Source organism: Mustela nigripes, chromosome 6 (assembly GCF_022355385.1).
Source record: "Mustela nigripes isolate SB6536 chromosome 6, MUSNIG.SB6536, whole genome shotgun sequence".
Lineage (NCBI taxonomy): Eukaryota > Metazoa > Chordata > Mammalia > Carnivora > Mustelidae > Mustela > Mustela nigripes.
In genome coordinates this window covers 56,007,670-56,033,097 of record NC_081562.1, presented here as the reverse complement: position 1 = coordinate 56,033,097, position 25,428 = coordinate 56,007,670, and the positions used below count along the sequence as shown (strand labels likewise).

Here is a 25,428-nt window from a genome sequence, read left to right as displayed (position 1 = left end):
CCCCAGGTGCCCCTTTTAAAATTATTATTATTATTATTATACTTCTGCCTTGTCCTACAATTCCTCCTTTGCCAGTCTACTTTCCCAAGAGGGAAATGTTCATTTGACTTGGGGTTCATGGGAGTGTGACGTGGGGTTAACCAGAATATGCCCATCTTTGCATGCAGCTTACATGCAGGAGGGAAAGGTGATGACTACAGAAGAGATCAGGGGAAGAAAAGGCAATGGAGGAGAGGGTTGATGCAAAGGCAAATAAGAAGAAAACTTAAAATAGAGAGTGACCATGGTCATTTTATTTGATTCCTTACTCAGACATCCACTTTGGGGGGAAAAGGCCTAAACTGACCACACAAGTGTTGGCAGTAGACAAAACCAGAAATTTGGTCCCAGTTGTCTTAACTCCATTAGGCCTGAGCTCTTTCCTCTGTACAATAAACGCCACAAGGCACCAGCAAAAGTTCTGTGACCTTCTCAAACACCGACGTTTTAGGCACTGGCGTGTTCCATTCTGAAGGGTTAAGAATCTTCTAGCAATCTGGAGGTTACAGAAATGAGGGTCAGGCCCTAATTCACGGCCACACAGAGCCATCTGCATACCTGGATTGTCCTAAAGCCAAGGCAGGGGCAAAGCATTGTCAGCCCTGTGTGGAAGGGATTCCAGATGACCACAGGTTGAACCCCCAGAATGTGCAAAGGCCTCCCATCTACAACCTGGAGGCCGATGGCCCGGATCCCAGATCTCAGCAGTCCAGGACACTGGAGAAAGATATCTCTGACGCCTCCACCTCCAGTTCTGAAACAATTTCACGTTTCAGAATGGGGCTGGGACGGAGGCAGCCCTGCAAACTCTGAGAGCTACAGAAGGAAGCAGGCCAGGAAGGAAAAGATGAGTGGGGCACAGTTCAGTCTCAGCAGTAAGGACAAGTGTAGAAATGCAGGAAGGGAACCCAGAATGCAGGCTGGGGCTGGGGCTGGGGCTGGGGGCAGGAGGGGGGGTCCATTTCCAGAGCCAGGCAGTGCTCTTTGTTTGGGCACACTTTTCCTGTCAGAAAGCCGATGTTCTCACCACATAAATACTTGTCCACATTAATAACAGCATATGAGGCCGCTGTCTGCAAAGATGCCAGGTTGCATGCAAATGGACTCCAAATACCTTGGAGGGTTTCATAAAAATAAGACACGGGGCCCCGAAAGTCTGTCAGAGGAGAGGTGTCCTCTAACGATGGTGGGAGGGAACGCGTGAACAGCTCAGGCACAGGAGCCTTTTAAAATGGGACGCATTGGCCCAGAGCCCATTGAACGTCACCGGAAAGCTGCTGCAAGAGGTTTGCTTCGCGGAGGCTCGGCTCCCCGAAGGCCATCCCTGAGGTTTTACCGCCATCAAGTGGATACCTGGAGTATGGCGGCTGCGGAGCGGCCCCAGCCTGAAGTGAGAGGCCCAGAGGGGAGACAGTCTATTTCCCACCTATCGGTGAAAGCTGGGAGGAAGATTGTTGAGGTTCCTTTTATTACCTAGTTCAAAGGAGAGGCCATTTGGGTTCCCAACAGTCAATCAATGGGCATCACTCAGGGACCAGGCTGGGCTAAATCTGCACATTCCATTTCAGCCCAGGGATGGTGGAGACCTAACAGGAAGTCTTTGAAACCCTCTTCTCCGGTATCACAGCAATCGCCAAGTGCCAACACGTTCAGTCCCTGCATTGTCCCTATTTTAACAGAAGAGTTTAATTATGTCCTGAACATGTAAGACCTGAAGACAGAGTAGCGGCCACAGGGATGACAAGGGCTGTTTGAATGGGGGGAGAGTTTATCTACCTCCTGGCAAGGAAAAGAATTCTGTGAGGGGATGGTCTACTTGTCCCAAGGCTGTATTTCTTAGAAGTGAGTACCATTCCCGTGTTTTCCCCCGTTTTTGAAGAGGTTGAAGAGTTAAAAGGTCTGGGAGATGCTCTTCCCTAACAAGAAAGCAGATCCAGGGTCCTCTGTGGCTTTACCTTTCACTCAGCCCCCTTTGCTTGGTTGATGGGCTAAAGTCCAGAGGAGGAAAGAAAAGAGGTGGGGGTCGGGGGATGTGTATTTCTTGAGTACTTACACTGTGACAGATAGACTTGGAATTCTATTGTGTTTCCCTCATAACAACCTCACCAGGTTATGGCCTCTTAAGAAAAGACTAAAATGGTCTAGAAGGATCCAAATCATGATTTGTAATTCCCCCTTTTCAGTGCAAAACTAGGCTAATGTTAGTGCAAAGCCTTGTGAGAAACAATCAACCAAATCTCTGTGGCATGTCCATATCCATAATTCAGAGTGTCGTTGGTTCACCTCCAGCATCACCTCAACCCTCTTCCCACACCAGGTTTTCCTTTTGATGAAAAGCAGAGCGTCGGGCTCTTCAGGAGGTAACCCCCTAACTCAGCTACAAGGTTTTTAAATGTCATCCAATTTCAGTACTTGGGGATTTTTTTTTTTTCTTCGTCAAAAACTGTTCCCTGTGGCCCTGCCCCACGCAGCTGTTTCTGGAATAAAGTGAATAAAAACTGTCAGGTGCTGTGTCTTTTCCAAAGGATATTATGAACCAATTTTGTCAAATAGAGATCTGAATATATGTCCTCCTACAATTAAACCTGGGGACCATGAAGCTGCCTTTGAAATCTCGTCCCTGTCTGACTTGGCCTGCCAAGCCCCATTCCAAGATCATGACTCCTCTGCCTTTCTGCAGCAAAACCTCAGGATCCGTGACCCTTCCTGGCTCCCCATGTCACCCTTGCCCCTCACCTCAACAAATAGGGAAAACACACACATCTTTGACAAAAGGAGGAGAAGGAGAAATGTTTAGAGAAGGGTCAAGTGCACACCCAGTAGACTTGAACTTTAAACTTCAGCTCCAGGACCTCAGCTCCATGTGAAGATGAGTGCCCGCCGTCTCTCCTTCAGGTCCAGTGCACACCCCTCGTACTGTCCCTCTGCCACCATCAAGGACCTGTCACCATATCTTTATTGCGTCTCCACGTGAGGAGCAGGGAATAACTTACTCTACAAGGAACACTCCCCATTGGTAGACAATGCCCACGTACGGAACACGGGTGGTGAACACAGTGTGAAGCTATTTACAGAAGCTGAGAGGCAAGGGGACGACAGAAGAATCCGTGCCAGGAATTTAGAGCAAGAACAGAGCATGAATTCTCCCGCCAAGGAGAAATTGGGGCTTGTCCTCTGCCCACAAGATACAGAAGAGAAAATTCTGGGAAAGCAGACAGGGGACAAATGTCCAGGATGGACAGAAAATTTGGAAATGAAGACCAGTGAATTGGTGCTGGGGACCCACAGGACCCCGTGGTAGTGCCATAGAGATGGGTACATTTGGGGTGACCCGTGGCCTCTCGTACCCAGGCAAGATGGGAGCGTGCCAGTCATATGGCTTCCAGTGTAGATTTCAGCAGGGACAGAGAAGAGCCTTGGCTCTTCTTGCTCAGATTTGCAGTTCTGCTCTGGGCCGAGTAGTCCTCCCAAAACCAGCCTTGAGCGACCAGAGCAGGCTCCTGAAGCTCACTGAGCCAGGAAGCGTCAGATGACCGTGGCTTTAGTCACTGGTGAAATGACTGGGCTTAGTACGGGGCACACCCTGAGTTGCTGGAGGCTCCCTCCCACTTAAAAGAAGTGCCTGGGACAAAGGAAAATACTAGAGTGCTAGGCCTTGGAGTCTTGTTAGCCACCCAGCAACTCCAGAAGCCAAGGCAAGGCAAGTTCTTCCCAAAAGGTTTTGTACAGTTTCCTCAGGTGGCTCGGGATTAAGCCCATAGCCCTTGGAACTCCCCATTGGTTGGCTGACTTGCTGTCTGTCCCACTCTTCAGAACGGCTAACTGCCATCTTTCCTTCCTTCATAGTCATTGTAAGGGCTAGTCCGAGTCTGGGCTCGTGGGATGGAGAAATCCTTTTGGGAGGTCCGATTCTGAAAAGGAAGCAGCCATATTGTTAAGCCCACTCCAATTCCCTGATAATTTCAACAGAGCTCTGATCTGGGCAGGAACCTTAACTTTCTCCCCCTTCTCCCATCCCTCCCCCTGAAGTGCCCCTCCCTGTCCCCTGGGAATACTCCAGAACACTAGAAATACTCCAGTCTCCAGTGCTAACCCCTGAGGCAGATCAGAGGAAAGGAGACACAGTTGTCTTTCCAAGAGGCCATCTAGGAGCCCTCAGAATGGCTACAGCCTGTGTTCCTGAAGGACAAACATGCCTGAGAGCTAATGCCCCTGATGAAAAAAGAGAAACAATTTACCTGCAGCTGAAAATGGGTCGAATAAGGAGCGTAGAGTGTATCCCCTAGCTCTTCAAGACCTGGAAGAGAGGAAGGGGAGGGGTTAAAGCTCTGGGCCCAACCGGCTTCCTGCTCTGGCCTGTGCTCACCCCCATTCAGTCAGTCAGTCATGCCCTGCTATCTGCCTGTCTCCCCAGTAGAACGTTAAGATTCATGGAGGAAGAGACTGTCCCAGGCCCAGGGCAAGGCACAAAGCACGCACCACACTAATAAATGAATAGCTACCAACAGAGGATCACTAGGGAACTTTCCAGAAAGTTCCCTGCCAGGGCACCTCCTCCCAAGATCACCCCAAAAGCAATTTGAAACCAGTCTTTTCAGATACAGATCTGGCCAGAAGTGAATCTCACTGAGGATTTACCCACTTCCTTAACAGTCCACAAGAAAAAAAGAAAAAAAATTTTTTTCTTTTTACTTTCTTTGAGAGGGGGCAGAACTTTTGAGCAATTGTTTTCTGTGTCTCTAGGGAAAATGAGAGGGATTTAAACTCTGGAACAGAAGAGAAAACACATACAATCATCGTGAATACAATTAAAACAATCCATTGACTTCCCCCCAAAATGTACCTACCTGTTCAGTACACTTCACACATACCTCAGATGCTTTCTCTATATAAGATCCTGTGGAAAATCTAAAGACCAGGGGCGCCTGGGTGGCTCAGTCAGTTACATGTCTGCCTTCGGCTCAGGTCATGATCCTGGGGTCCTGGGACCAAGCCCCACATTGGGCTCCCTGCTCAGCGGGGAGCCTGCATCTCCCTCTCCTCCTCGCTTGTGTTCTCTCTCTCTCTGTGTCATTCTCTCTCAGTCTCTCTCTCAGATAAATAAATAAAATATATATTTTTTTTAAATCTAAAGATTAACCAGAATGACTCCTGGCCCGAGGCTAACGCTGGAAGACTATCTGACAGCCACGCAAATAGCTATGGAATGGGACACACTCTGATAAGAGCATTTCAAAGTTCTACAGCTTGTGGGCGGAGTGAATAATGAGACAGGGGAATGTGTGACTAGAAATGGACAAGGACAGGGAGAAGGACATGCCTGGAGCCTGGACGCACAGACAGGGAAAGGCAGTGACTAGAATAGTTTGGACCGAGCATGGCTTCCATGGGTCTTGGGTTCTGGCTGTGAAAAGCCTCCTCCCTGAGCAAATATGGTGGGTACTGGGGAGCCAGTGAGGTATGCGAGCAGGAAAATGTGGTAGTCCAAGAAGTATTTTAGGGAGAGGAGGGTGACAGTGGTCCATAAAATGAATGCAAAGAGGGATGGAAGGGAGGAATCGTAGTTAAGGTTTGATAACAGGGAGTTCAGGAGTGTGGTGATAGAACCAAGGCAGGAGAAAGGACAGGAGCTGATGGGAGCTAAAATATCCCCTCCAGCCATCCCCGCTTCCCTTCAGGCTTTCCAGTGCCCAGGAGAGGGACCGCAGCTGTTGTGAGAAGCACCAGGGAGCTTTGCACACGCACACACACACCCCCGCCCCCGCTGCAAGGGCAGAGGAAATAGTTAGCTGAAGCTAAGAATCTCGCTGGCTCCCATTCCTCTCTCCTGTCCCAAACCCATCCCCCTCCCTTGATTAGGCCCAGAAATCAATGTAAGCCCCAGAAACCAATGAATAGGTTCCTTGGTTGTGTGTCCTTGGGGGCAAGGACAGTCACTAGCTACAAGTTTAGCCCCTTGTTTGTTGTGAGAACAATGTAACACCTGGTTTCTCACAACTTCAGGCAGGAGCCAAATCACTAGACTCTTTCATGTCAGACAAAACTTCTTCCCTCCCACGGCCCCAGATGTGATTCTTCAGGATAAATCAGGATCCCCAGTAGCTTTATGGAGATCCCTGCTGGTTTATGAAAAAAGGGCTTTCTCCTGCCTCTGTGCTCTGTGACCATAGCAAGAAATCATGGCGCAGCTTTCTCTATTCAAATCTATAAAGGCTCCACATTTCTGGAAGGAATACCTATTTCTCTTTTATAAAGAACACAATCTCACCTGCCTGTCTCTAGAGATTTCTTCAGTGATTCCTTTGCTCCATCTTATTCTGACTCAGAGAAACCCACAGTGTATTATGTAGGAAGTACGAGATTAAGACTCCAGAGGCCGGCTTCTAGTTCTATTAGAACTCTAACTAGCTGGATGTTTTTAAGCAGGATCTGAACCTTGGGGACCTTATCTATTCTGTCAGGGGTATGACCTGGACTGTCTTGAGCGTTCCTTACAGTTACAATATCCTACGGTTCTCCCCTCATCCTCTACAAGGGATCCTTGCCCAGCCATGCTCTGTACCTTGGGTGATTTCCTCTTGAGAGTAGGCTCTGTTCTCCACACCATAGCTCTGCTTCATGAGTTGAGGTTTACAAAACGTATCCTCAACTGGGTAATCCATGGGGTTCCGTTGCTTTGTAAGCAGCCGAAACTCGGGGGCAACGTAAGCCAACAGGAACACCCAGCCATTGGCCACCAAGGCCGAGCTGAGGATGGTATCATCCCACGTGGGGCCAAAGGTGGAAATCAGGAGCAGGGTGATCCACGCCACCCAGATGGCGATGGAGAGAAGCATGGTGAGGAAGATGTGGACCCCGTGTCTCTTCCAACCGCTGAAGGCCCCACAGAAGATGAAGCAGGACATGAGGCAGGTCAGCGCCATCAGGAAGAGGACGTAGATGAGCAACATGACAAAGTCTTCATTGCGCCGAGAGGCTGAAAGCTCAGAGAAAATGGCGACGTTGGTCCTGTTCATGGTGAGGATGAGGTACTCCGCGGCAATGATGTCTTGCACGAGGCTGAGGCCCACGGCCAGGGCCAGCATCACCAGCAAGGACAGGGGCCTCCTCCCGTGCACCAGCTTCATCAGGTTGAAAGCGTGAGCCAGGAGGCAGGAGAAGCAGAGGGAGAAGAGGACCCCGAAGAGGAAGAAACGGGTGGGCCCGGTGCTGCCGTCAAGCTGGATAATGAAGGCGAAGGTGAGGCCGAAGATTCCCAGAACGCCCAGGAGGAAGAGGAACTGGGTCGGGAGCACTTTTCGCCTGTTGGAGTCTTGCACCTTGCAGACGAGAATCAGGAGAGCGAACATGAAGGCCACCGAGGTCACGGCCCCAACTGCAGCCACTGCTTCTAGGACAATTCCCCAGATTTCAGTCATATCACAAAGTCTGTGGTACCTGGCAGCCAGGCTGGAGCGGCAACCATGAGGGGATGCGGTGGCCATTCTGGTCCTGTGTAGAAGCAAAGTTGGGGGGAAGGAGAAGTGAATCTCCTAACACACTCAGGCACGGGGACCCAAAAAGATTGACCAGGGTGTTGCCCCTGAACTTGCCTCCTTAGATAAAGCAACGTGTCTCCAGCTTTCCTGGCAAATTCTAAAGACTGATGAAGGAAAACCTGAAATCTCCCCACACTTAAGCTATACTCATGGGTACCCTGACACCAGACGACTCGGTGCTTTGGTGAAGGGTTCTGAGGTCTCCCTTCAAAAAACTTGCCAGGGTTCCTGATATTGGGCTAGTGCTATGTCAGAATTCACGAACTCGGAAATCTCTAAGCTTAAACTTTAATCATCATTTATCGGTCTTGAGGGTTTTTTCCCTACCTTTGCCTGTGTCAGGCATTTGTAAGCATCCCATTCTTTTTTTTTTTTTTTTTAAGATTTCTATTTAATTATTTGAGAGAGAGAGATTGAGAGCATGCAAGCACGTGAGCGGGAAGGAGCAGAGGGAGAAGCAGACACCTCGCTGAGCTGGGAGCCCCATGTGGGACTCAATCCCAGGACCCCGGGATCATGACCTGAGCGGCAGGCAGATGCTCAACCAACTGAGCCACCCAGGTGCTCTGTATGCATCCCATTCTTTCATGGATACGAGGAGTTAATCTGAACTGTAGATTTCTCTGTGGAAGAACAAACATCCACTTCACCACTGCTGAAACCTCTTCTTCAGCTCTGCCATCATATGTTAGAAGGGTTTTTTTTTTTTTCCCCTCCCTAAAGTTTGTAAAGCTGGCTCTAGTCTTATTCCAAAAAGTGATGGAAAGAGTCTTCTCTGTCCCAACGAGTTCTTTATTAACGATCTGTAAGGAGGGAAGTTCTGCAGGAGACACCAAAAACCAGTGGATAATCCAGTGAAAGATATTACCGATAGCTACTGCTCATTTTTACTCTGGATCAGAAACTCTTCCAATCACCTGTCATATTTATTAGCTAAATTTCACAGCACCCCCAGGAGGTAAAAAATATTAGTCATGTATTACAGATGAGAAAACTGAGGCAGAGACAAGGGATGTTACTTTCCCAACATCATACCACGAGGAAAATGGCAGAAGCAGGATTTGAACATAAGTTATCTGGCTCTAGGATCCCTGCTCTCAAATAAGTAAGTAAACAAAGTCTTAAAAAAAAAAAAACTGATTGGCTATACTTCCTTTATATTTCTCCTTATCTCCTACATCTGCTTCCTTCTCTGCTCCCACAAATTTCAAGTCAATTTTAAACCCAGCTGATGTCCCAAACGTCACGAAATCAAATTCCTAAGAATTCAGGGCATGGTAGGAAGATACAATGGGAAACTGGAAGAGAAAAGGAGTTTGTACATTTCCTTAAAATACATGGTACTCAAAGTCCAAAGTCAATGTCAGGGAAGATGTTGAAATTCTAAAGTTTATCATTTTTTTTTCTAGATTATCTGGCTGTTTCTCTAGGACACAATTCCTTTTGTTTTATTAAATGCTATTTGCAACAGATTTGGGGCAGAGGAGGGGGCTGTAGATTTTCTTTTCCTTGATAGGATTGCTCACTCCACAGAGAAAAGTTAGTTGTGAACTGACTCGAGGAGAAATACAGTCAGAACGGGGAGTAGGGGACCAGGCTGGAGGAAGAGAAGGCTCACTGAGAACCCCTCCACAGAAAATAACCAGTGAAAGATGTTGGCCTCCTCTAAGACCTAAGAGGGACACACTGTGCAGAAAGGAATTGGAAGGAAGGGAAACCCCTGGACCAGGAAGCAGGGAAAGGTACAAAACATTCACTCCAGCTTGTCTCTTTCCTGATAGCAGGTAAAACAGCCAGAATATCTTCACCACATGCCCATACATGCTTATAGACAAGATTTCTCTGGCCCTTCACAGCTCTGTGGGACTCTGTGATCACCCCAAGGAAAAAGAACACCTGTGTCTCTTTCTTCTATCTTACATCTTCAAGACCCAACCTCAAGCCAGGGAAACAGCACAGTGGGAAATGGAGGAGCCATTGCTCACTAACTGCCCAGGACAAGCAAGCATCTTCGTCAATGCAGACAGAACTCAAACACCTGCTTCCCTTAAAGATATAAAATCCGGGGATGCCCAGGTGGCCCAGTCGGATAAGTATCTGACTTTTGGTTTCATCTCAGGTCCTGATCTCAGGGTCGTGGGATCTAGAACCTCATATGTTGGCTGGGCTCTGTGCTCAGCTCAGAGTCTGCTTAAAAAATTCCCTCCTTCTGCTCCTTCCCACCCTCCAATAAATCAATAAATCTTAAAAAAAAAAAAAAAAAAAAAAAGGGATGGGGCACCTGGGTGGCTCAGTAGGTTAAGCCTCTGTCTTCCTCTCAGGTCATGATGGAGCCCGACATCAGGCTTTCTGCTCAGCGGGGAGCCTGCTTCCCTCTCTCTCTGCCTACTTGTGATATCTCTCTCTTGTCAAATAAATAAATAAAATCTTTTTTAAAAAGATCTAAAACCTGCATTTCAGTTGGGTGAGATAGTCATCAGCCTAGCATTGTTTTATTCTCATGGCAATTAGGGGAAAAATTATATATGTATATATATGCAATTTAAAACACACGTACACATACATGATAATGCATCTGCTAGAATATTATAGGTGTGGTGTGTTAAAATAACTTAACTGAATTAAATAACAAATAATGTATAGCTTTAATCTATCTTCCTAACTTTTAAAAATGATTTTATTTATTTATTTGACAGAGACACAACAAGAGAGGGAACACAGCAGGGGCAATGGGAGAGGGAAAAGCAGACTTCCCACCAAGCAGGGAGCACGATGCAGGGCTCCATCCCAGGACCCTGGGATCATGACCAAGCAGAGCAGAAGGCAGAGGCTTAACGACTGAGCCACCCAGGCATCCCTATCTTCCCAACTTTTTTATGAAATTCAACTTGCCACACTTAACTTGGTATTGTATCAGCCATTCACTCAACAAATGTTTCCTGAGCACCACCATGTGCCCGTCACTAGGCTAGAGAGTCAGTGGTTAAGGAGAAAACAGACAAGTACCCTAGCAGAGCAAAAGGGACAGACAGACAGACAGACTGTGCCACTACTGCGACAGGCTTCCCACAGCCCTTTGTCACCAGGGTGTGTCACCTGCTCTCTACCGCAGGGTCACACCCACCACACAGGGAGCACAGAGCAAGGAAATGAACACGGTCCTGTTCTACCTCTTCAGGACAGCGCAGGATGAGAAATGGGAGGAAGAGGGCAGGCACCCCTGAAAGCCAAGTCCCCAGGGTCTGTCCTGCCTTGCCTAGGTGCACACCCACTGCAGGGGGGGTACCGGGAAGGGAGGAGTAGACCGGCCAGGCTGGGGGGTTCCAGGAGCATGGGAGAGGGAGAAGCCCCCAGCCCAGGGCTGGCTGTGAGCGCAGTGTACACTGGGGAAAGGAGAGACCCAGGCTGGGCGCATTTCGTCCGCGCTCACCTTCACCTCTCCACCTCACCCCTTTTCAGATCTGTCATAAGGCTGGGGCCTCGCTTCAAAGGTAGTTCCCCCTCTCGGTCAGCCCTGCCAGTTCATACCTCCCCAGCTTTCAAGGTAGAAATGTCCCTTAAAGGAGCCGTCATCAGCATGGCCCCCTAACCACAAAGGACTTTGGGCCTGAGGACTCTAAATCTTGACAGGGATAGATGAGGTGTTTGCCTGAAGCACGGTCGGTTGTGGTGCTGGCCAGAGGAACAGTGAGGCCGAACCTCAGGTCCCCAGCCGAGACGGCCAACTGAGACCTCTGGGCCCCTCCCTTCTGGTGGCAGCTGCGCAGGACCTCTTGGCATCTGCAGACAGGGATCCAATGAGAGCAACGGGCCATGGGTGTGCAATTTCCCTGCATTTCACCTCCACCTCCCACCCCAATCATACATGGGGAGATGGGCAAACAGTCCCTGAAGTGCCTTTGGAACACTGTTCTTAGGGGCACCTGGGTGGCTCAGTTGAGCAGTGGCCTTTGGCTCTGGTCATGCATGACCTCAGTGTCCTGGGATCAAGCCTCGCATGGGGCTCCCTGTTCAGCGGGGATCTACTTCCTCTGCCTCTCCCCTCCCGTGCTTACTTGCTCTCTGGCTTTCTCTCTCCCTCTTAATAATTTTTTTTTTTTTAAACCCACTGTTTTTAAAGAAATGTTGACATTTTCAAGCAGACTCGAAGAGCCCACAGGCTCATCACTTGGTTTCAGAAATTACCAATAGATGGCCGATTCTGCTCGAACACCATCACCACCCCCACTCACCAGATTATTTTTAAGCAAACCCCAGACATCCTATCATTATGCACAAACACTTCAGTGTGTATCTCGAAAAGATAAAACTCCTTTGTAACTTAACCGCACTTCAAAAGTTAATAGCCCTGTAATATCAAATATCCAGTTGAGGTTCATATTTCCTAATTCTCTCACAAACCTCTTTTTAAAATTTTTCTTAGCAAACACGTTTTATCTGAGTGACTAATTTTGTTGGAATTACCCTTACTTCACCTCTGTTAGCCTTCCTCCACCTCCTTCCCCAGCAATGACAGGCATTGTGCAATGGGTCTGAAATGTTCTAAGTACTTTGAATTTGGTCAGAGGAAAGAAAACCTCATCAGACTTATTAACAAGCCGTTCTGTACAGAGAAGACCCTGTGTCACCCAGGGAGTGGCCCAGATGAGTAAAAGAGACAGGAAAGGTGGCTCAGGGAAAGGACAGGGTTCTGAGAAGTTAAAAAGGACTTCTAGAAAGCGAGGTTTGTGGGAAAGAGGAAACAATCAGCACTTGAGAATAGGAACTGCCAGGAGCTAGCAAAACCACCTTGGAGAAGAACGTGAGGGCTGGAGCAAGAAAGAGATAATGGAATGCAACCCGGAGTTCTTTGGGCATCCTCTGGAACCAAAGGCAAGGACAGAGAGATCCAGGTTCCAGCCAAGAAAGGACTAGCGTCTACAAAGACCACATGGGGGCTGAAAGAAGCAATGCACTGTTGGACTGCTCTGAATGGGGACAGAAAGTCTCATCACGAACCCACTCTTAGCCCACACCACGCCTACTCTTTAGGGCTCTCCTCTCCTAACCATCACAAGCACCTCGTGCTGTAGCTCGAGCCATCAGGACCCCTGTCCTCCACCTGCAGCAACTGAGGCACACGTCAGCCGACTCAGCCCAGTCATGCAGAAAGGAAACGGCAGGGTGGGGGTTCAAACCGGAACTCTAACCCCAAAGTTACACTGAGGAGCTTGGTCTGGAAAGAACTTTAGAGCCAGGCAAGACCTGCCCTCGGAAATGGGCATGACTACCTGGGACCTGCCCCAGCTGTTCCAACTATGCATAGTCTCGGATTCCTATATGGGAAAGCACTGACTGTCCCCCAGACTGGCTGCAGGAGGCAGGGCAAGAAAGGAGGTCTTGGGAGAGAAGGTGAGACCGGGCCAGGAGGTATATCACAGGGGTCTCCCCATTTGTGAACTGGGGCAGAGGCGGTAAACGCCAACTTCACATCTACCTCTGATTTGGGAAATGGCCTGAGAAATCCTTGTCCCACATTACCAGACCCAACACGCATGTCCTCTGGTTTCCCTCTCTCCAGGATCTCGTGAATATCCTACGTCTCCCCGCCCTAAGGCTGTCCATCTCTCCTGCACCACTTCAAAACACCCACCTGCTTCTCCGGCCTTGTTCCCTCTAAGCCACTCTTTGCAGGGAGGTGCGAGGGTGGGGGACGGGAGTTGAGGAAGAGCCATAATCCTGCCCCGTGCTTCCTATAGCACACCCAGCCCTGCTATGCCTATTGCTAAGTCTGTATCTTCCTCTGGATTCAAAGGCTCTGAGTAGACAGAGACGTTCAATGTTTCTCCCTAGTCTCTGGACTAGCCCCCGCCACGTAGTAACCAGGATGGACGAGTGTGCACAGGGATAGGAGAGGAGTCTGGTGGGCGAGGTGGGGCTGCTCCTGAGATGGGGTGGGGTGGACCTGGTTCCCTCCCGAGCTCTTGTTTGCGGTCCTGAGTCCTAACCTCCCTTTCTCCTATCCTCTTCCCCCTGCAGGCTGTCTAGAACACACTTTGGGTCCGAGGCTAGGGGCTCTGGGCCAGGTCTGGAACCATGCTCCCGTGTAAATGCAACCGTGTAAATGACTCCAGGGGTCTCCCAGGAGAGCATGAATCCTGAGATTTCCCAGTAAGCGGAGAGCGATTTACCAGTATCCGGTCCTCTGTTCCCACCCAACTCCCTGATGACTAAATGCTGCACTTTGGAGGAATGTGGTACAGTTTTAGTGCATGTAGCCTTTGACCTGGGACGTGAGGAAAGGACTTTCATTAGTCATAAGAGTGAGAGCCCCTTCCCCTATTGCAGCCGCTCACTAAACTAACCACCCACCGTCCAGTAACTCACCAGCACCTACAAAGGAGGCCTTGAAGTCACCGGCACTGTCCTAAGTCCTTCTGGAATGAGTCAGGGCATGAAAAGTTATAAAGAAAAAGGAGAAGTAAAAGGCAGAGAGGAAGAAGCACAAGAGGAGGAGGGGAGAGGGGAGGGAGAAAGGGAGGGGGGGAAGGGAGGGAGGAGGAGGAGGAGTCACGTGCTGGGCTCAACTCCAAGCCCAGTCTTGACCCCACCCCTTTAGAAAGAAGGGGTTTCAACTGCATCAGATGTGGACACAAATCTCCTGGAACGTCCCTCCTCTCCCCTGTAAAATGAGGGGGGCTGCTGAACGAGAGGGTGAGAACCCACTCCAGTCTCACTGTTCACCCTTCTAGGAAGCTCCTTTTAGACGACTGCCAAATCTTTTCCCCTCCCCTTCATTCTTCTTCTTGCCCCACCGCCCGTCATGAAAAGTACACGTCCGGCCAACTCCGGATCAAACTCCCGAACAGGACTGGAGGTGACTCAGGGTCTGAGTGCAGGCCAAGGAGAGGGCCACCAGGCAGAGGTGTACCTGTGGGACAAAGCCACCGGGTAGTGCAATGCTGACCCTAGACCTAGACTCAATCTTCACAGACACAGACCTATGGCACTGACTGCTAGGCAAGCACAGATGCCAGCACTGATGAGTCCTCCAGCTTCCCCCGAGGCTCCTCACTCCTCCCCAGGGGGGTGGGATGCTGAAGCCCACCTAGACCTGGAAGGGGGCGCAGGCTGGCAAGAGGCCCTGAGCCCCTCCCCTCGCCCCACCTCACCCCAGAGTATCTGAGCATGAATAACCTGGGGCCCAAGGCCTTGCCAAAGCCAATCTTATCTTCCTCCTATGAGACATATCTCATTCTGTCATCTGAAAATGCAGAGGACAATACCTACCTGTTAGCAATGCCTGGGGAATAAATACCAAATAAACTGTGATTGTTGAAACTGAGTCCTCACGTACCCCAGCCAGGCAAATATGTGAATTTTTAGCATTTTAGTTTTCTCCCTCCTCCTGAATTGTTCCATTTGATATATTGTAGTAGTCACTACATAATAATGAGTAAAAATAATAAGGACTAGTGTCGCATACTGAGCTCCCCAGAGCCAGGCACAAATGCAGATTGCTCACGTGTTTATAAGTATTCTCTCATTTACATGTTTTTACATCTGTTATCTATCTCATTTACTATTTCTTCAACCCATTTTACAGGTGAGAAGCCTGACCCTTAGGAGTTACATGTCCAGGGGTGCCTGGGTGGTGCAGTGGGTTGAGCATGGGACCCTTGGTTTTGGCTGGGGTTGTGACCTCAGGGTCATGGGATAGAGCCCAGCAATGCTCCCAGGGTTGTAGGATCAAGCCCAAGCCTCATATCGGGCTCTGAGTCTGCTTAGGACTCTCCCTCTCCCTCTGCCTCTCCCCCTCACTTGCGATTGCTCTCCTAAATAAATAAATAAATAAATAAGAATTTACATGTCCAGTGTCAAGTAGCTGCTAAGACTCTCCCTTCACAAGCAGTCTTAAGCATAATGTAATTTTTCATTTCATCTCGAAATCACTGTTAGGATCTCTGAAGCTTTTCTCCCTGACTCCAGCCTCTCTCCGCTTAAACGGGCTCTGAGAAGTCTCCACAGTGAGCGAGCCTTCACTCGATCAACAAACATTTAAGTGCCTATTTTGTGTCAGGTACTGTGGTTAAATGTAGGAGTCACACGGATCCAAAGTGTGGCTGCTGCCCCTGGGAGGACTGGTAGGGTCCTACCGACATACAAACAAGGGGGCACAGGGTACGCAAGGAAGGCTGAGGGCACAGGGGAAACAGTGAGTTCTTCCACCTAATGGGGTTTTTTTTTGGTTTGTTTTTTGTTTTGTGTTTTAAGTTATAGAGACGAAGGAGGTGAGGCATGAAAGATGTCCAGCAAATAGTGGGAGATTTTTAGGAAGGCAAAAGTGACAGGGCTTGGGGAATGAAGGACCCCAGGTTCGTGCTCAGATTTCTGGCTTACGCAATTGAATGGGATAGAAACGCAGGCCGGTGAGGACCGAGACCAAATGGAGCTGTGCAGAATATAAGATAAATATGGGACATGCAACAGGAGGGGGGGGGGGGGGGGGGGGGGGGGAGCATCCAGAAACGATGAGCACGAAGTCCTGAGAGCTTCCTCAGGGCTACACACTGTTTCATTCAATTCCTGCAACAACCCTTCTTCTTATGCCTCTTTTTCACAGCTGAGGCACAAAGAAATTAAACAACTTGCCTGAGATCTCACAGCACTTAGAAGCCAGGCTCCAGGACCCCAGGTTGTGCTGACCCCCGCCCCTGCCCTCGGACCTGCGTATCTGCGGCTTCCACCTTACACGTTGGTGGGTCTAGAGTTGGTATCTGAAGCTTTTAAAGGAGAACCAGATCACACAGGGAGCAAGTATGGAGAAGGGGGCCAAGGGCAGGACCAGGGGAATACCGCGTCATCAATGCAGGAGTCCGCGAAAAGAGCTTAAAAAAATGATCAGGGGTTGTCGATGATGATGATGATAAGCCAGAGTCGTTTCCCAGAAGCCAAGGAGCAATTTCAAAACATAAATAAATAAAAATAAAAGAGCAGTCGCTACAGTGAAATGCTGTAAGCAAGAGGAACAAAGAAGGGAAGGGATCTCTGGATGAACATATTAGCCCCTTTTTATCTGTTCTATCAGACTCAGGCCCAGTTTGAGCTTCATGGCTTTTCTCCATGGGTCCTCCCACCCCTCTCCTCCTGCCTTCCTAACTCCCCCTTCTCCACCTCCACACAACGCAAGCCACTCTTCCAAGAGCTATTTCTCTCCAGAAGGGAACGGGGGCTTGCCCAAGGCCTTGTGATAAAGTCGTGTTCTTTGCCCCCACATGTACATTTTTCTCCCAGCCAGAAAGACCCTTCCCCTCCTAGTCACAAGCCATGTGCCATACTACTTCAAAACTTAGCCCAAAACTTATCTCTACCTTGAGGTTTTTAAAAAATTATTAGGCCCGGGGCACCTGGGTGGCTCAGTGGTTTAAGCCTCTGCCTTTGGCTAGGTTCATGATCTCAGGCTTCTGAGATTGAGCCCCACATCAGGCTCTCTGCTCGGCGGGGAGCCTGCTTCCCCCTCCCTCTCTGCCTGCCTCTCTACCTACTTGTGACCTCTGTCTCTCTGTCAAATAAACAAATAAAATCTTAAAAAAGTAATTATTAGGCCCATCTCATTCAGAATTTGTGGATCTCTTCATTATTTCTTAGCTCTCAAGTTTTTCCATATATATGCTTTATGTTAAACATTAAAATCAATGTTGACTCAACCATCAGCTAACAAGCTTCTTAAGATAACAGTGCCAATTTTCCATTTGTAGATATCGTCCTCAAGAGGCACCCTGCTCTACACCAGGGTTGCTGAGCCAATGTCTTGGACTAAGACTGACCACTGAATATTTACTCAAAGCAAGTTATTTATTATCAAGTGTGAGTAATGGAGAAGAAGGCCTGAAGATGAATACCTACCGATGCTTATCCTTGTATTTTTATCTAGGCTGAGTTCTAAAATGAGGGTGGAGTCCCACAGGAATTTCTCTGCCCTTGATGAAGGATTAGTTATAAATGGAAAGTGTCTGCAAGGAAATCTCCAGGATCCCCAGTTCCGAGGAGTCATCCTAATTCTGATGACATAAAAATGATTTTGGCAACAGCTTATGAATAACATCTGAATAACATCACTGAATTGAGTTTCTTCGTACTAACTGGGAGAAAAAAAAATTACCGAACCTCCTTGGGCAGATCTAAACAAGTATAACTACAGTGCTGATGGCCATCTTGTCACTTTTGGGTAGTTCCCTGGGATCATTACATACCATCTTCCTCCATTCTAAACAAATCACATGAAATTTAGATTATTGTAACATAAAATGCCGGAATATAAAATAAAATACTGGAAATCTTTTTATATATATTTTTTAAAGATTTTGTTTATTTATTTGACAGACAGAAATCACAAGTAGGCAGAGAGGCAGGGAGAGAGAGAGAGAGAGAGGAGGAAGCAGGCTCCCCACTGATCAGAGAGCCCGATGTGGGGCTCCATCCAAAGACCCTAGGGGATCACGACCTGAGCCGAAGGCAGAGGCTTTAACTCACTGAGCCAACCAGGCACCCTGGAAATCTTTTTAAAAACACAAAAGAAAATAAGATTTTGAGCAAAACTTCCAAAGCTATTAGGCCCAGGAGTTTAAGAAATAAAATATCCAGGAATAAGATAGATAAAGTCCTCTACTAGTATACCAGCTCACAATCCTCAAACATACCTTCTTCTAAATATTTGTTTTAAGATTTTATTTATTTGAGAGAGAGAGAGAGAGCACAAGCGGGGTCAGAGGCAGAAGGAGAACCAGACTCCCCGCCAAGCAGGGATTCTGATGTGGGGCTTGATCCCAGGACTCCAAGATCATGACCTGAGCCAAAGACAGATGCCTAACTGATCCAGACACCCCTTTAATATTTTAATATATAAAGGGAACATATTCATGTTCAATCCAACAAGTCCCAAGCTAAACTTACCATCCCTCCTTACAAGGCTGTGTTTCTAAGCCCTCAGAATAACACAACCAGCCACTGAAGCACCCAAGTAGATAGAGGCTACCTAATGTGGGAAAAGATGGAGAGAGCAGACCATGTGGCCAAAAATTATTTGGCAATAACAAGCAACACTTATTACAATAAATGTAAATGGTAATGTTTTCATCTGAAAAAAAGACTAGGAACGCCTGGGTGGCTCAGTCGGTTGAGTGTCTGCCTTTGGCTTAGATCATGATCCTGGGGTCCTGGGATCGAGTCCCACATAAGGCTTCCTGCTCTGTGAAGAGCCTGCTTCCTTCTCTGCCTCTCTGTCTCTCATGAATAAATAAATAAAATATTAAATGAAAAAATATATATCAAGTACAAATAGCTTGCTGAAGGTAAAGAAATGAAGAAATAAAAGTTAAGGTATTAATATCACACAAAGGTAGTTAAAGCAAAAAGATATTATATGGACCAAAAAACTTGATTTTTAATAATTAGGGTACTCCACATTTAAGATACAACTATTATAAACTTTCATGCACTGAATAACATAGCACCAAATACGTAAAACAAAAACTACCAGAAACACAAGGAGAAATGAAAAGAAATACTAGATATAGGAGACCCTAATACTTCTAGAAGACTTCAATATTATCAGTCTTCAGCAGATGAAAAAAAAAAACAAAGGAATAATAATATGGTAAATTTTTATAAATGTTCTATGGATTCCTTAGTTGAAATATTCTCTATGTTCATATGTTTTCTATGTTCACATCTATCGTTCATCTGTTCATATCCCCATTGTTAATCGTATAATTCAGATCCTCTATATCTGTGATCAGCAAACATTTTCTGTAGAGGGCCAACTAATAAGTAGGTTAGGCTGTGCGGGTCATATGTTTGTAGCTGAAAGCAGCCATAGATATGAGCATGGCTGTGTTCCAACAAAATTATTTACAAAAAGAGGCTGTGAGATGTGTTCGGCCATGGACCTAGTTTATCAACCTCTGCTCCATATGATCACTTCTACTGAAGTGGAACATTTACAAAAACAGTATGTTTTAGGGGTGCCTGGGTGGCTCAGTGGGTTCAGCTCAGGTCATGATCCCAGGGTCCTAGGATAGAGCTCTCTGCTCAGCCGGGAGCCTGCTTCTTCCTCTCTTTCTCTCCCTCTCTCTCTGCCTGCCTCTCCGCCTACTTGTGATCTCACTCTGTCAAGTAAATGAATGAAATCTTAAAAAAAAAAAAAAAGTTTGAAAAAAACGCAACAGTATGTTTTAGACCACATCCACAAAAAAATCTGAAATCCTAAAATACAGACTGTGTATTCTGGCCACAAGGCAATAAATACAGAAATATAGAAACAAACCAAACTACTCAGAAAATCTGAGACCCCTTGAGTAAAAATACTACTGAACTCATTGTTTTTTAAGGTCCTAATATATCAACACATCACTTCCTGACCATTTTCTCTGCTCCATCTGGATTCTTAGAAGCAGACCTGAAGACAAACTTCCAAAATCAGCAGAATGAAATCACAGTTAGAGTCCATTTTCAGGAGTGCCTGGGTGGCTCAGTGGGTTAAGCAGCTGCCTTTGGCTCAGGTCATGATCCCAGGGTCCTGGAACTGAGCCCTGCATAGAGCTCCCTGCTCAGTGGGGAGCCTGCTTCTCCCTCTCCTTCTGTCTGCCACTCTGCCTACTTGCACTCTCTCGTGCGCGCGCTCTCTCTGTCAAGTAAATAAAATCTTTAAAAATAAATAAATAAATAAACTCCGTTTTCAGTTTTCACTAAGGAGTAGACTCCAAGGTGGACTCCCAAAGGGACATGTGCAGACACAGAGGTGCTAGAATTTCAGCCATGGGAAGGAGCTGGGGGCCTTCCTGAGACTCCTTAGGAGGAACACGAGGCCCAGGTCCTGGCTGCCTCATAGCTACACCACGAGGTAGAGCCTAGATGAGAAATCAGTCTTCCGGACTCAACACCAAGAGTACTTCACAGGAATGTTCTGATCCTTTCTATCTGCCCTAGGAGCCCACATCTCACCATACCTCAGAGGAGCCCCTCTGTTTCCCAGGTAATGCTTTTGCTGACTCTTCCCTTCTGCCTTTCGTTCCCTCTCTGAGTAGGAGCCAGCACACAGACCTGGAGGCTGGACTTCTGACCCCCATCCTCACCCCTTCCATGGGCCCCAGCCCATCCTATCTGAAGCAGTTCAGGTATTTCCCTTCAGGAATGAGCCCTAAGCAGTGGCTGATTCAACTGAACCCTTCAACAGGTGTGGCCTGAGGAGAAAATCAGCATGGAAAGAAGTCAGGAACCAAAAATCCTCCAAAATTTCTAGATTCAGAGCAGACTTCCCCTATGACTAACGCTTCCTTCCCCATGGAGTTTAAGGGAGCACTTCAGACAGCCTTGAGGCCATACCTGGGTCCTATCTAGCTGTTGCCAGAAGGTAGGCTGTTACTGGATATTCAACTTCCATCTGCAACGAGGTTCCTGAGCAGCTCAAAGGACAGCCAGGGAGGGAATGTGGTGGAGCCCACAGCCTGACACATGAAGGAAAGCTGTGGCTTCCACGGTCTACCTCCCAAAACTCAGAAGGGTACGCTTGTTGTGGAAGGACAATTTCAATCAAAACTTTTCAGGCAAGAAGTAGTAATTGTCACCATCTCCCCTACTCTCAATCCCCAACCCTCTCCACTTCCAATCCCTTCCTCTAAAATCTTCACCGGGGCAGGGAAGCACGACCTAGGTGGCTCAGTCAGTTAAGATAAAGTGTCTGCCTTCCACTTGGGTCAAGATCCCAGGCCCTTGGGATGGAGCCCCCCTTGCTCAGTGGGGAGCCTGCTTCTCTCTCTCCCTCTGCCTGCTGCTCCCTTTGCTTGTGCTCTCTTTCTCTGTCAAATACATAAATAAATTTTTTTAATAAAATAAAAAATAAAATCTTCTTCCTTCTTTTTTCTTCCCCTAGTAGGATCCCAAAACTGCTCACCTGCCCAGCTAGGATTCCACCTGTTAAAAGTCTGTACAAGGTATCTGAGCACAAACTATTATCCAATCTTTTGGCTCTCCGCCTCTGTCTTAGCCTGGGAAGCTCAGCGGGGGGGAAAAATGAGTTGAGTTAAACTAGAGAAATTCCTTTCTTGGGATTTTTTTTTCCTCATAGACAGTTGTAGTCCATCACCAGGGAGCTAGCTCTCTTTTCTTGTACCCCACCCAGCGCTGCACCCCACCACCCCCCACACCCCAGATTTAAATCCGGAGGCCCAGTGCGCCCCGGCGGCGTGCACCTCACTTACCCTTAAGCCCTCGCTTTGGCGCGTGAACTTGAGCTGCTCGCTTCCCGCGCGTCGGAGGCGGCCCTGGAGCCCCGGGGTGCTGGGGAAGCCGGCAGGCGCTATCCCGCCCTCGCGGCGCCGAGCGGTTATAAAGGCAGCAGTCGCCGGAGGGAGGGAGCAAGCGAGGGGGTGAGCAGAGGGACAAGGGGCGGGAGAGGGTCAGGGGGAGAGGACACGCCTATTCCAGTTCCGCGGCACTGCTTGCAGTCTTGAAAATAAACTCCCCGTGCCAAGGAATGAACCAAGAGCCGCCTGACGTCAGCGGCACAGTCACCCTAGAAATGGGGGGTGGGGGAGAGCAGGGGGAACCACCCCGGCCTCACCCAGCGCATCCGACGGCCGCGGGACGCGCGCACCGGCCGGTCCCAAGGACCGGAGGAAAGGCGACACAAGGGGACCGCTCCTTATCGGGCCGCCAGCTGTCACGTCCGGGGCGGGGGCTGCGGGAGCGACCCCCCCCCCCCCGCCCCGGGCACAACCCCCGCCGGGCACTCCCCTCCGCCAAGGGCAAGGGCTGGTCGGGGTGGTAGCGCCTGTGTTATCCCGGGTTCCCCAGCTCGCGCGCGCGAGTGCCTGTGCGCGTCTGTAGGAAGGAGAGCTGACCTCCAGGTGGGCCTTCCTCCCCCGCTGCGGGAGCAGCCGGATTTTCTCACCTCTTCCCCTGGCTTAGCCTTTCTATCACTCTCACCCACCTGTGCGGGATGGGAAGCCTGGCGCGGAAAACAGGTGACCACACTCTGGCTTCCTAGGCGAAGCCAGGTGGAAACCAAGGAAATTCCTCGGCGGTCCAGAGTCCGCTCCGCAACTCCACTGGTCGGAACTGTCAGATGAGCACCATTAGCGCTGTCCCAGGGCGCAGACATCATTATCTCTGGGCTTTCCTAACTGCCTCTCTGAAAGCCTTGACAATGAACGTTGATGAGAATGCGGACGCCAGATAAAAATTATGAAATAAAGGAATTTGCCTTTGGCGTCTGGTTCCCCCTCCCTCGCGGCCCACTCCTCTTCCATTTATCATGCCAATCCTAGTGAAACTTGGCTTTGTTTACTTGTCAAACAATCCTTGAGTAGCTGCCCCTCCGTGTCAGGTCTCAGGAAAGGCTCCGCCCCAGCTGTCATGGGGTTGGGGGGTTGGGGGGTTCTGGGCTTTTAAGGTGCCAATTGTCACACCTGGTAAACTAATCTGTGTTATTGTGCCTGTGAATTCATAGGGGGAGGCCTAGGTCTCCCCAGCTTTGTTCCCACACCCCAAGCTTCCAGAGTCTATTGGGTTTTTAAAATGTGATTTTATTCGGTTTTCTTTTCACTCCCAAGAAACCACAGCCAACATCGTGTGTCTTGGAACATTTTGCTTGAGGCCTCCAGCCCAGGGTTCTGTGGTCTGCCGGCTCCTCTCCCAGGCTCCCAGGCTCCCAGGCTCCCAGGGGTGGGGATGCGGGTGTGTGTGGGGTGTGTGTGTAGGGGCAACTGAGAGCCTGGTGAAAATGACAGTGTTTTTTAGTGTGTGCCATCTGCTAAGTGAGGTCTTTGGCCCCCGTTTTCTTGTTTCGTGTTTTCTCAAGGAGGAAGTTGGACAAGACCGGCCGAGTCCAACAGATCTACCATTCAAGCCACAAATGGGAGCCACATATGTAATGTTACATTTTCTAGCAGCCAGTGTGCAGAGAATGCCTCTCCAGGGAAACGGGGCATGGCCAGAAGCCCTTTGAATGGGGAACTGGGCACTAACCCATTCCTAGACCACCTGCTTCTGGGCAAGGCATCTGTAGGTAGCAGAGCAACTCCCTCACACGATCTACTGAAAGTTAGCCCCTCATACAAGGATTCGTGTAAAAAAAAAATTAATATATTTTATAAATGTTTAAATTAACAAGATGGGATCAGGAGAGAGACAAACCATAAGAGACTCTTTTTTTTTTTTTTTTAAAGATTTTATTTATTTATTTGACAGAGAGAGATCACAAGTAGGCAGAGAGGCAGACAGAGAGAGAGGAGGAAGCAGGCTCCCTGCTGAGCAGAGAGCCCGATGCGGGACTCGATCCCGGGACTCGATCCCAGGACCCTGAGATCATGACCCGAGCCGAAGGCAGCAGCCTAACCCACTGAGCCACCCAGGCGCCCCAAGAGACTCTTAATCTCGGGAAGCAAACTGAGGTTTGGAGGGGTAGGGAGAGGGTGGTGTGGTTATGGACATTGGGGAAGGTATGTGCTATGGTGAGTGCTGTGAAGTGTGTAAACCTGATGATTCACAGATCTGAACCCCTGGGGCTAATAATATGTTATATGTTAATAAAAATTAAAAATTAAGAAATCTTTAATTAAAAAATATTTTTCCAGCAGCCACTTAAAATAAGTTAATTTTACTATATTTTATTTAACCCATTAGAGCCCAAACATTATCATTTCAGTATAGTCACGCTTTTAAAAGATAATTAGTGAGGTATTTTACACTCTTTTTTTTCAAACTAGGGCTTCAGAACCTCCGTGTCTGTTTTACACCCGGCACTGGTCAGTTTGGAGGAGCCACACTGCAGGTGCTCTGAAACCCTGTGTGGCTAGTGTCTCCCAGGACTAGGAGACCCTAAGGGCTCTCCAGCTCAGGCATTTTAAGACTCTGAATCAGCAAGCCCAGGGCGAGGTCCCTGATGTCCAGAAAAGATGTCAAGTATCTGAGGATGGAGTGAAAACAAAGAGGACATGACTTTGGAAATTTCTTTCCAATTTTTGACTTCCCTGGGACAAGAAACTCAGGGAAACCTAATGAGAAAGGGATGACTGTGTTCTGTTCTCTCTTCCGCTTCTTTTTCTCTGGGTAACATCTGGGACATCTGAAACTGTATGTATGTGAGTTTTGTGGGAAAAGTTACCCTGACCACATGAACCCATTATTCTTGCCTTTTTTTTTTTAAGTTTTTGTTTAAATTCCAGATATTGGGGGCCAATAGCTGGCTCAGTCTGTAGAGCCCGCAGCTCTTGATCTTGGGGTCATGAATTCGAGCCCCATGCTGGGTGTAGAAATTGCTTAAATAATCTTTTTAAAAATCTTTAAAAAATAAACTAAAATAAAATTCAGTTAACATACAGGGTAATATTCATTTCAGGTGTCCAATTTAGTGATTCAACATGTACGTACCTACAACAGCGGGTCCTCATCATGGCAAGTGCCCTCCTTAATCCCTATCACCTATTAACCCCTTCTACCCCCCACCTGGGTGAGACCATCAGTCTGTTCTCTATAGTTAGGAGTCTGTTTCTCAGTTTTCCTCTCTCTTTTTTTCCCCTAGGATCATCTGTTTTGTTTCTTAAATTCCACAGTATTGAGGTTCCTCAAATAGTTAAAAATAGATCCAGTAATTGCACTAGTAGATATCTACCTAAAGGAAACACCCATTATTCTTCACTTTGCCACGATTTCAGATTCCCCATCTTGTTTTCTCAGCACTCAATCTTCTACCCTCCTTTCAATCTCTTTTTCTCCTCCCATCCCTTTATTAACACCCCAGCCCAGCACCAAGCCAGGACACCCCAGAATACAAAATTTAAGGAGGTACTTATGCAGCCCTGAGAGTGAGTGC

At 48.2% G+C, this 25,428-nt stretch overlaps 1 protein-coding gene across 1 annotated transcript; it reads right to left on the bottom strand.

Annotated features, from left to right (window-relative positions):
• Positions 1–265: 265 nt before the first annotated feature.
• Positions 266–22,762, bottom strand: GPRC5A (G protein-coupled receptor class C group 5 member A). The gene is made up of 4 exons (XM_059402639.1): positions 21,815–22,762; positions 6,602–7,530; positions 4,278–4,336; positions 266–3,950 (listed from the first exon to the last, which is right to left on the bottom strand). Exons 2-4 carry the CDS (start codon positions 7,521–7,523, stop codon positions 3,858–3,860), a joined length of 1,074 nt encoding a protein of 357 aa, XP_059258622.1. The 5' UTR covers positions 7,524–7,530; positions 21,815–22,762; the 3' UTR covers positions 266–3,857.
• Between the last annotated feature and the right edge of the window lie 2,666 nt (positions 22,763–25,428).